This window comes from Solanum tuberosum, unplaced genomic scaffold (assembly GCF_000226075.1).
Source record: "Solanum tuberosum cultivar DM 1-3 516 R44 unplaced genomic scaffold, SolTub_3.0 scf00010, whole genome shotgun sequence".
NCBI classification, from domain to species: Eukaryota; Viridiplantae; Streptophyta; class Magnoliopsida; order Solanales; family Solanaceae; genus Solanum; species Solanum tuberosum.
In genome coordinates this window covers 2,343,005-2,354,523 of record NW_006238936.1, presented here as the reverse complement: position 1 = coordinate 2,354,523, position 11,519 = coordinate 2,343,005, and the positions used below count along the sequence as shown (strand labels likewise).

The 11,519-nt window shown below is 34.7% G+C and overlaps 2 protein-coding genes across 2 annotated transcripts; both read left to right on the top strand.

Moving 5' to 3' along the window:
• Positions 1-493: 493 nt before the first annotated feature.
• On the top strand, positions 494-5,793 carry LOC102603665 (AT-rich interactive domain-containing protein 1). The gene is made up of 4 exons (XM_006339538.2): positions 494-590; positions 938-980; positions 1,062-2,004; positions 4,421-5,793. Exons 3-4 carry the CDS (start codon positions 1,075-1,077, stop codon positions 5,225-5,227), a joined length of 1,737 nt encoding a protein of 578 aa, XP_006339600.1. The 5' UTR covers positions 494-590; positions 938-980; positions 1,062-1,074; the 3' UTR covers positions 5,228-5,793.
• A 1,928-nt stretch (positions 5,794-7,721) lies between these two features.
• On the top strand, positions 7,722-11,017 carry LOC102603326 (ubiquitin-conjugating enzyme E2-23 kDa). The gene is made up of 6 exons (XM_006339537.2): positions 7,722-7,878; positions 8,005-8,084; positions 8,700-8,814; positions 8,907-8,959; positions 9,073-9,201; positions 10,697-11,017. Exons 1-6 carry the CDS (start codon positions 7,835-7,837, stop codon positions 10,828-10,830), a joined length of 555 nt encoding a protein of 184 aa, XP_006339599.1. The 5' UTR covers positions 7,722-7,834; the 3' UTR covers positions 10,831-11,017.
• The last annotated feature ends 502 nt before the right edge of the window (positions 11,018-11,519 follow it).

The window sequence follows — 11,519 nt, the reverse complement described above, 5'->3', positions numbered from 1 at the left end:
AATTCCAAAATCGACTATATGTGCACTTTTACCCAAGCCAAACTTTCGAGAAATTTTATATCTTCAAACACAAATTTTGCACGTCAAATTATGATATCTACACTTACAAAAATTTCTAAACTTAACTCGTAACTTAAATGGAAATTCAAAAGGAAATTTCAAAATCGACTATATGTAGCTTGTTAAAGCCCATAAAAGTGTCATAAAGCCCATAAAAGTATCATATTGACTCGGTAGTATAAAGCCCATAAAAGTATCATATCGATTCGGTAATATTGTATCAACTCGGTCCAATCCAATTAGCTCTATTATCAATTATAAAACCCTAATTACAAATCATTCGCCTACCCTACTCCGCCCCACCCCCACCCTTCTCTCTTTGTTTACTCTTTTTTTTTTCTTCCTTTTTAGTGTATAAATTTTAGATCTACAAGCAAACCCCAAATCTTTATCTCAAGTCTTAAGGGTTACAACAAAACTTTGTGAAAGAAAAAAAAAATGGCTTAGAGAAACCAAAGGACCAAGAAAAAAGAAAGAAGAAAAAAGAAACAAAAGGTCATCCTCAGCCCCTCAACTTCTTCCAATTACTGGTATTTCTCTCTGTATTTTAAAGATTTTTCTACAGAGTATTTTTCCTATTCAAGAATTCGAAAATCAACCCACCCCCAAGCAGACCCCCACCGTACCCCTACCCCACCCCCAACTCCGTTTTCCCTCTTGAAGTAGCAAAATTTGGATACCTTTTAGGGTCAAAAACTTTTCGCGCCTAAAAATGGCGAAAATTAATTGATGCTCATGAACAATTACTTGCTTTCATTTTGTTCAAAAAATGGTAACACTTGTTTACTTGTACGGGTTTTCGTTTTCTTGTTCTTTTTTCATGTTGGTGTGAAAAAAAAAGACATTTTTTATAGGTTTTGGATTTGCAAAATGGCAGGTTGGTCGAAGAGAATTGATGGGTTGGGTTTAGAAAATTTCAGGTCAGTGGAAAATGTTTCGAAGCTTGACAGTGTTCTTGTTAATCGTTTATTAAAAGAGGTTAATGGGTGTTTGTGTTTTAGGCCATTTCCTCCAATGCTCGGTGATGGGAAGGCGGTGGATTTGTGCAAGCTGTCCTTGGTTGTGAGGGAGAAAGGTGGGTACGAAAGGGTTTGTGCAAGTCGGTCTTGGGGTGTTGTTGCTGTTGAGTGTGGGTTTGATTTAACATCTGGTTTGGCTTTGAAGTTGGTGTATGTTAAGTACTTGGATGCTTTGAACAGAGCAATGGTGAAACTTGAGCAACCTAATAATGAAAAGAGTGAGGTTAAGAAGAGTGCTTTGGGTTTTAGTGCTGTTAGGATGGACCTTGAGCTGGATTTGAAGGGGGTTTTGATGAATGAAGAGAAGAAAGACGAGGAACATGGGAAAATGGAGTTTGATCCTGCAGCTGATGGAAAGTTGAGCGATGGTATTGAGGTTCAGGATTTTGTTGAAAAGCGAAGTTTGGACGGTAGTGTGTGTGATGTAAAGGGGATTGATGAAAAATTTAGTGTTGTTAATGCTGAAGAAGATTCAAAGTTTGTGAATCAAAACGAAGATGATCAGCTTGATACAAATGACAATAGGCTAATGAAGTTAAGTGGGGATGAGGACGACTGCGATAATAGGAAGAGGAAGTATAGTGATGGAAAGATGATCGTCGGTTATGATGAAGAACATCTGAAGATTGACGATGGAAATGGAGACGTTCAGGGTGGCAAAGAAGGCATTGGCCTAACAAAGTTTAGCGGGGATAAGGAAGATAGCATTACTAGGAAGGGGAAGCGAGAGTCTAACTTGGACATGCTTAAGTGGGTTACTGAACTTGCAAAGGATCCATGTGATCCTGCCATTGGGCATCTGCCTGAAAAATCTAAGTGGAAGTCTTATGGGAATGAGGTTGTTTGGAAGAAGGTTCTTTTGTTACGAGATGAAATGCTTTTGGAAGGGAATGTGGATACAAGTACTCAAAACTCCATATGGCAGGTACTTCATTCTCCTATATATTGAAACTCCAAAGTGTTTATTAAGTAATTTTTTTTCTCAACATCTCTTATTGTGATTTACCACATAAAGTATTTCATGTATGTAGCTCCTGTGGAATGTCAACTGCATTTTAATAAGTTGATGACATAACGTTGTAGTTGAGAGGGGGCATGTCCGGTTGACCTTCATGCATCATATAACTTATCTTTATCCATATCTGTTGCATTTTGCTCAATATTTCTTCTTGATTATTATAAAATGTTTTCAAATGATTACATTTGGGGGTATGCAACAGGTCAAGAGCAAAGTTGGGTCTGACTAAGGATTTCTAAATTTTTGGGGAAGTTTAAATATAAAAGGGGTGAGGGCAGTGAAAAATCCATGAGTTTTAGAATCATCTTTAACTGGCGGTGCAAGGACTACTTTTGCTTGTTCAAAACAAATCTAAGTTTACATGTGCCATGCATGATTTTATAAGTTATAATTTTAAAAGTTCAATAATGCCTTGGAGACAGAAGGTTCTATTACGCAAAGTACGGTTCATATGAATTCCTTTTTCTCCACTTTCAGGTCAAATTGGCCTTTCAACAATGCATGTTTAATTTTCTATTTACATGACTAAGTGACAAAAATAGCTATTATTCAGTCTGTTCCAATTCATTATATGTTCGATAAGAGAGTTGAAAATGTGAACTGTTTAATATTTCTCGAGAAACATGTGTAATATTTTCAATTTTGTGTCTTACAATAGAAGAATAGATGATAAATTGTTATTAAGAAGAGAATATTAGGCTTGTAAATTTTGTGTTTTTAAAATTGTACCAATACTGCTCATTCAAAATGGACAACATTCTGGTACAACTCAAAAAGGAAAGTATGACAAATATTTTAGTACAGAACTGCAATATAGAAGTAAAGATGAGTTTTAATTTCCAAATGACATGTATTTTTCAAAGTCTGTTCAACTATTAAAAGGGCATTAGTATAGCTTTTAGGAGTAGGAAGTATATATTTTCAAACTCAAATTTGAAAAGCTTAGGTTAGTATGTATTCAATTTGTCATGTTTAGATTGTGAGGAATTTAGAAAATTTCGGAAATTGCTTGTATGTGATTATATCAGAGTTTATTTGTTCAACAGCTCCATTCAGCTTTCCTTTTTCCAGGGGGGTATTGGGAAGAGGGAGAGAGGAACTTTTGATGAGAAAGCTCAAGAAAGTGGATGTATGGTGTGAAACAGGATAATTCATTTTCTTTTGTTTTCTTCTCTACTGACATTGACTCAGTTAGAATGATAAATGCTAGAGCAGTATCCATTTTCAATAGGAGTTAACATGTCATTACTCATTAGTCATTAGTGTGTTTAGGAATTTGTCAGTATGCTCAATATTCTAATATGAGCCCTTGCTATTAAATATATAGATGGTAGATCATTTTTCTTCTAAAATGAGAACCAATGAAATGCCTAGTCTAAAATCTACACTTTTTCCCCATTAATATGGTTTCGCTACTGTTGGTTTCTTCAAGTGTAAGATGGGCAGACATCTCTTGGAAGATTCTACAACTTGAACAGATTTGAGAGGTTCTAATAGGATGCTGAGTTGAAAAGTTTTCGTAATTGTGATGCTGCAAAGCAGCACTTACTAGTGAGGGAGTTGTTGTTACATAAGTTTTTGTAATTGTGATGCTGCTAAGTGGCTTCTTTAAGTGTATGATTTGTCATATTTTGGCGTATTCTTAAAAATGTCAGCAAATTTGGATGGCTGAAGTTTGCTTTCCAGATTGTTTAGTATCATATTCCGGAATGACCATGCCATATTTGATGTTTTGAAGATCGTGTTCTTAGTAAAAGTAAGGCTTGTTGGATCCTTGTAGGCCTTCTGTCTACCAATTCAATTATCTGTCTTGAGTATATGGTATCATGATTATTCTCCTTAAATGGCTGAGCCTTTTTTTTTCCCTGGTCTAAAATACTTCATTCAAATTTCTGTCCGGAAATGCTAATTATCTGTTTCCATTTTCCATTTTTGTGTAGCCTGTTTTATATTCATAATTATTGGACTTCCACAGTATCCAATGTGTTACAGCATATACATCTGGAGAGAGCTCTGTTCTTCCAATTGTGAACCCTTTTTATGCAGTGTGCCTTTTATGGTAGATAAGCTGCTAATTCAGTAACCAAGTAGCATTCCTCGGTTTATTCAGCATTTTTACAATCTTAAAATGTGATAGTTCACAGTATGAAGAACTCAAAGCTCTAGTGTGATCTCTTTTGAACCTTTTGACCATTTCTATCTTATTCCAGCTTTCAAACTCATCTAGTCAATCATGATGATACAAACATTTAGGCTCTGTTGAAGATTGTTAATTTACTCATGTTCTGGCTTGGTTTAATTCAAGTTTTCTTTTGCATTGTAGCAAAAACAGAAAATGCATCCATCTATGTATGATGATAATAGTGGGTCTGACCAGCTAAGGTGCAGCCAAAGGGTCCAATCTGCAAAAGATTCTTCGAAAAAATCAGGTTCTCATATTGATGCAACTCTGATAGACAGACCTACTGACTCTTCTGCAGAGTCGGGAGTTTGGTGGAACCGTCGGCGTAAGAAAATAGCATCAATTGGGTCAGAGTTCCAAGCAGATATTCCAGAGTGGAATAAGGACATCTATGAATCTGACTCTAAATGGTTGGGCACCCGAATCTGGCCACTGGATAAAAATGAACAGAGCAGAATATTAATTGAAAGAGATCCTGCTGGGAAAGGAAGGGATGATACATGTGGTTGTGAATATGCAGGTTCTTATGACTGCATTAGGTTTCACCTTTCTGAGAAGAGAAAGAAGCTTAAAGTTGAGCTAGGATCCGCCTTTTATCACTGGAAATTTGACTGTATGGGTGAAAAGGTTGCACTCTCTTGGACATCAAAAGACAAACAGAAATTCCATGATATAGCAAAATCTATCCCTTTGTCTGAGGATGAGAGTTTCAGTTACTGGCCTGACCTTTTTAAGTTCTTCCCTCACAAAAGCAGAGAATCTTTGGTAAGCTACTATTTCAATGTCTTCAATCTACGCCGCATAGGTCAGCAGAATAGGATGAATACAAGTTACGTTGACAGTGATGATGATGAATCAGGGTGTGGACCTAGGTCTATTTCTTTTGGGCGGGATCCTAAGTCCTCCATCTCTTGTTCCCCGAAGAAAGCACGTCTAGATCCCATATAGTAACAGCAGGTGGATGGATGGATTAACAACAATGGCTTTTGTTCAGAAATGTAAATTCGCGGAGTCTCTTGTTCTCTTTTACATCAGCAATATTTTTGGGTCGGTGGATATGGGGGTTTAAGGGGGGTTTACCGATATCAATTTTTGTTCTGCATTTCTCAATGTATACAGTTTATACTCCCTTTAGAATTAGCAGTGCTTGAATCAAAGAAACAAGACTTCTAAGAACACAAATTGTCATCTAGCAGCAAAGTCTCTGAGATTTTTTATATATATATATAATATACATGCTGCTCTTTACTGAAGTTACCATTGTTCTTTGTTTGATGAGTTTCTTTTCTACTAGTTTATCTCTTTTTTGCTTCTTTATGAACCTCTGAAATTGCTGAGCTTTTGAATGGTCCTTATTGTGTATTTCAGACCAATTGATGTATACTCTTCAGGTTCATTTGGTACGTGAGTGAGATGTGATAGACAAAGATATCCAATGAGATTGGCATAGCTAATCGGATCATTTTAGCACGTTCCATGGGATCGTTATCTCTTATCCTACCAACCAAAGGTAGGATAAAATAATCTCATCCCGCACGCCATATGAGCCCTTCCTATTTCAAAGTTGTCCTGGGAGAATAATTCACTTTTGAAAAATAAATATAGGTCCACACCAAATAATTCACTTTTGAAAAAAAAAAAAAAAGAGGTTAATAATGCAGTATACAAAGAATCTAGAGGACGGTGTTGTTTTATTCTTCTGTTAGCTAATTTGACAGTTTATGGTAGTAGTTGGAATCCTCTTTGGATTTGACACTTGGAGCTAGAGTTTTCGTTACAAATTTAATAGGTCCTAGCAAAATTTTATATTTTTTGTTCAAATGTGATATTATAAAATCATCCCCAAATTTTATTTTCCTCTTGGTCTCAATCAGTTGAAGTGACCTTTGTATTGATAGGAACTGAGAAAAGGAAACTTTGGTTCAATTTAAATAGGTGACAAATGAAAGTTCTCCTACTCAATTAAACAAAATAGAAACTATAGGTTATATAATAATGCTTAAAAATTGTCCACTCAACGTAATGGCAGCCATATACATTTTCCTAAAGGAATCCCTACGTGTCGACATTCCACAAAATAAAAATAATAAAAGTGTGAGGCTTTACACACTTCCATAATGTGATTCATTGAATAAAAACATATTTATTTGATTAAATATCATGGATTCTTTCTAAATGTTACTCTTATGATATATTTAAACTCACAAATTTTAAAAGTTTTATAATTATTTAAATATTATAATATATTTAAGTTCGTAATTTTTACATTTTCTAAAAAACTCTATCAAGATACGTTATATAAATTGAAATGAGCGGAGTAGTACATTTTTTTTTTGCTAGGCCATTTTCAATTATTTTCTTACCTCTCAATTATGAGAAGAGTTGGCATTTGAAGCACTTATTTGTGATAAGCTCCTTTCATTTCAAAGATATCAATTATGTATTTATTGACTTATTCCATAAAACTATTAACCTTGTTTACTCAACTTTTTATTTAATAGTGTTTATAATAATTTGGTTGTGAATGTTTTCAATCTAAATATTATGACTTAAGATTTTAAAAAAACTATTATACTTGTCTAAATAAAAAAAACTAAATTTATTTACTTTCAAATCATTATTATTATTATTTTTATCTCTCGTAAATTATAACGGCTTAAAAGCAAATTATTATAAATAAAATCAAATCTTTTTTTAAAACTCTCATATTTTAACGATGTCAACAAGAAAAATATTATCACTAGCCACACTGAACTTCTACTAAGAATAAAATTAATTTTTCCAAAAATAAGCCAGTTCCACACACATCTCCTTAAATTTTCTAAATAACCTCAAAAATGGATTAAAGTTGACAAGAAAAAATTATTGGGGAAATCTAGTTATCAAATTTTGCAAGATAAAGATTATGAAAGTTGAATAATATGAGGGGTAATGTGGATAGGATTAGAGATGGTAGGTGACAAAAAGCAGATATATGAAGAATCTTGAAAGATGCAGAAATCTTAATTATGATAAATTATAAATATAGTAATAGTACCTCCCCATCTTAAAATAAGTACTTATCATTTTAATAAAATAATATTTGACTAAAATAAATATTATTTCAAAATTTTAAAATAAAAATTAATATGTTTTTTCAATTATGCTCTTATATTGAAGAATTATTTCTTTTTAACAATGCCCATTTTTTTAAGAAATATTTATTAATAAAGGCAACTTAGTAATTTCATAACATGAATTAAAACTACAATCAGTCATATTGTAAACAGAAGTCTTGAATTTAAGTCTAAATATAAAAAAAAAATTAGTAGAAAATATTTTTCTTTTAATGAAGTCTTATATAATATAAATTTAAATTAGTTAAATTTTACACTTATTTTGAAACGGAGGAATAACAAATTAACTCTAATATTTTATGGGACAAATGACTTTATCATTATTATCTCTACTTCCTTCTTCCCCTCTCTCACTTGTCTGAACCTTTTTAGTACTACAAAGAACTCTTTTTTTTTTCTTCCTCTCTCTCTCTAGAATCATCCAAAGAAGAAAGCAACCATGTCTTCTCCAAGCAAACGCCGTGAAATGGACCTCATGAAACTGTGAATCTTTAATCATTTTTTGTTAAAAATTTAATCTTTTTTTGTTGTTGTTAAGTTTGAGTTTCTGTTTTGTTTGATTTTTTTTCTGTCTTTTGATTCTATATTTATTTTGTTTGTTTGAATTAGAATGATGAGCGATTACAAGGTTGAGATGATAAATGATGGCATGCAAGAGTTTTATGTGCATTTCCATGGACCAACTGAAAGTAATCTTCTTTACCTTTTTTCTCAATCTTGTTTTTTTTGGCCTTTTTATTAAAGCTTTTAGCTTTTTGAGATTTTTCTTTAAGAGGGTCTTTGTTGTTTTTGATTATTGATTGAGTTTATTTGAGTTATCCTCTGATGGTGTTTTCTTTTGGTGGGGTTATGGTTCTTGATCAAGATTCTTCAAGGGGTATGAGGAAAAGAGTGGATATTAACTTGGGTGGTTAATGTATACCCCAGAATCAAGATTTTTTTTAATCTTTTGCTTCTATTTGCCCTCTATTTGTGAAATTGAATTAGGAAATTGCCTTTAAAATTCATCTAGGCTTCTTGTTGTATGTCTGGAATTCCTTTGGGTCTTAAAGTAGAATAGATAAAGGAGTCATCTTTTGGTTCTCTAGTTATTGTTTTTGCTTATATCTGCTTATTGTCTCTTCACCAATGGATCTTCAAGTTACATCTTGCTTTAAGTGGAATTCAATTTGAAAGACTTTTTTGGGGGTGGGGGTGGGGGTGTTTTGCTCAACTTGTTTGGGACTGAAGCGTAGTAGCAGTGGTTGTTGTTGAGGTGGGTTGTTTTCTTAGGCTTCTGCTCATACTTATGGTGGTTTTCGTAGGTCCGTATCATGGCGGTGTGTGGAAAATAAGGGTGGAACTTCCTGATGCTTACCCATATAAATCTCCATCCATTGGTTTTATTAATAAAATCTACCACCCAAATGTTGATGAGATGTAAGTGCTGATACCGGTATAAGAATAGGAGATTTCATCATTCTTGCTTTCTTTAACGAAGATCTAACATTTCACTAATAATCATTTTTCAGGTCTGGCTCCGTTTGTTTAGATGTTATCAATCAGACTTGGAGTCCCATGTTTGGTAATTAGAAATTACAGCACCTATAAATCATAATTCTGTACTTGAAAAGTTTTACTTACTTTTCTAGCAATATCATTATGAGTAAGTTATTCAAGTATTAAACAACCTTGCAGATTTGGTAAATGTGTTTGAAGTGTTTCTTCCACAACTTCTCTTGTATCCTAACCCATCAGACCCATTGAATGGAGAGGCTGCTGCCCTTATGATGCGAGACCGGGCAGCCTATGACCTAAGAGTTAAAGGTATTGACTCATTCTAATGCCTTAATATTATTCACTTGAATCAATTGCAGGTTCAAGGTACTAACCATAAGCATTCTGTTATAGACACTGTGTTCTATAATTAAACTGTGTTTACCTTTTCATGTTTAGAGTAAGTTCTAATGAGGTGTTCTCATTCGTTAGAAACATATATGTTTTAAGCTGTCAAATGCCATCTAGTAATGCACCAATTATCGGCTTAAGAACTCGCTTCACCTTCTTCCCAGACAAAAAGCAATCTTGGTGTGTAAAAGCAAAGTGTGGCTCTCTCTATGATGATCAGCATTCCCAATTCTAGTCCTGTTTTACAAACTACATTGTTCTCTAATCCTAATGCCCTTATTAGCACCACTTTTTAAATTGAAATACAAAATAATGTAGTTAGTGTCTTTACTGCATTTTGTGTGTACCTTCAAGTTTAAACTAAAATCAAATTGATTGGTTCTGGGGAATTGTACTGGTAGGAAGTAGGGACAAACCAAAATGAATATTATCGCCGTGAAATTCAAGTTGAAATACTTAGAGAAGAACTGAAAATTGTTTGCTTAATGCTCTGGGAAATTGTACTGGTATCAAGATAGCTTGAACTGAGACCTGTGTTTTCAGGCACGACCCATTTATGCTTCTCTGATTTTGGTGACACTGTCAACTTCAATTGTGACTATTTGCTATTCACAATTGATTGTTCCTATTTCCTTCATGTCTCTTTATGGTATCACACTGTCTAATTACTAAACAAGTCCTTGCAAATTTGGATAAATTTTGGAAAAACTTGATAAAATATTGGTTTGTATGCACAGCAAATGAACGGCCAGGTCAAGTATTGAGATGAAGCATTAAAGTTAAAGGTCATATGATTAGTGTGCAGCATAATTGCTCTATTGCACAAGTGTTTAGATGCTCTTCTTTTATGTTCTGGGTTTTGAAAATGGAGAAGGCAGCGGATATGGTTGTGCAACTTCCTAAACTGAAGTGCTTGTCTTGTATTATTATTCGAAATGTTTATTTTCCACCCTTTTACTCATCTCTAACTGGTTTAAGAGTTTATGGGGTGATGGATGTGTCTTGGTTTATCTGCACATGTTGGCAAGGCAATAATGGAGTGTGAGGAGTTCTCAGAAGTTGTAGGGTTAACAAATTTGCTGGTTTAATAATGGCTTGAGTGGAGGGAAAGCTATTATTTTTAGCCTTTGCATGACAATGTTGATGGTATAAATGGTGTGCCATTCCGTTAAGTGGATTAGCTGAATAGATGTTTGCACTGTCATGGTCCAATATGCGATAGCAAGTATAGCTGAATTTTCTTCTCTACTGATGCATGAATATATGGAAGTTTATTACTTTTATAGACTCGTGCACCACAAGTAAAAATGGTGATTGAACATGCTAGGAGGTTGAACCATTACATTAAATTGGTCACTTTTCTGCATTTTCCATAGAGCTCAGCATATGTTATTAACGTGGTGTTTGTATCCAGAATTTTGTCAGAAATATGCCAAGCCTGAAGATGTTGGAGCTGCTGCCCCCGAGGAGAAGTCAAGTGATGAGGAGTTAAGTGAAGCTGAATACGATTCAGCTGATGATGCAGTTGCAGGCCCTGTTGATCCATGACCGATCCCGCGCTCATTGACTTTCTGTATCTGTAAATGATGTTCTTAGTCCTTTTTAATATCAAGCTGAACTACAAAGTTCAAGACTATTCATTGGGGAAAGATGCATAACAAAATTCCCCTTGTTTTATTAGTTTAGCTTCAATGTAAATAATTTCACCTTTTAATCACTGTGTTCTTGTTATTTGCGTTGTTCCTTCCCTTTTGTTTTTCTGTGGCGGAGGCAGAATTTCACCAAGGGATTATCATTTAATGTAACACCCCGTATACGAAACAAACCAAAAATGCAGATTTTGAGATGTTGTAGGTGCAACCCACGGTTGCCATCCACGGACCGTAGGTCGGACCACGGCCCGTGCTGGTGGTCCATGGTTCACCATTGCAACCCCTCCCCAAACCCAGCTCAGAAAATCATCTAAGTCTCGACCCATAGTTCGTGGTCTGTGTCCGTGGATTGAGGCCCCCTTTACCCAGCCTCTGATGCAAGCGACGGCCGACCAGCACGGACCGTCATTCGATCCACGGTCCGTAGGTCTGACCGTAGGTAAGGGTCATCAGCCAGTTAGATGAAATTGTGATTGAGTCAACTTCAAATAGTCATAACTCTTAGCACAAAAGGAATTATGTGTCCCATGACCTATGATATGATAGATAATTGAATCCTCTTTCCAACGCCGCCAAGTTTGCTAA

Bases quoted from the DNA above. Each gene is read 5' to 3' on its own strand.
- LOC102603665 (XM_006339538.2), top strand. From the start codon at position 1,075: ATGCTCGGTGATGGGAAGGCGGTGGATTTGTGCAAGCTGTCCTTGGTT. The intron at 2,005-4,420 runs GTACTTCATTCT...TTTGCATTGTAG, and splicing joins CTCAAAACTCCATATGGCAG to CAAAAACAGAAAATGCATCC.
- LOC102603326 (XM_006339537.2), top strand. From the start codon at position 7,835: ATGTCTTCTCCAAGCAAACGCCGTGAAATGGACCTCATGAAACT. The intron at 8,085-8,699 runs GTAATCTTCTTT...TGGTTTTCGTAG, and splicing joins TTTCCATGGACCAACTGAAA to GTCCGTATCATGGCGGTGTG. The intron at 9,202-10,696 runs GTATTGACTCAT...GTTTGTATCCAG, and splicing joins CTATGACCTAAGAGTTAAAG to AATTTTGTCAGAAATATGCC.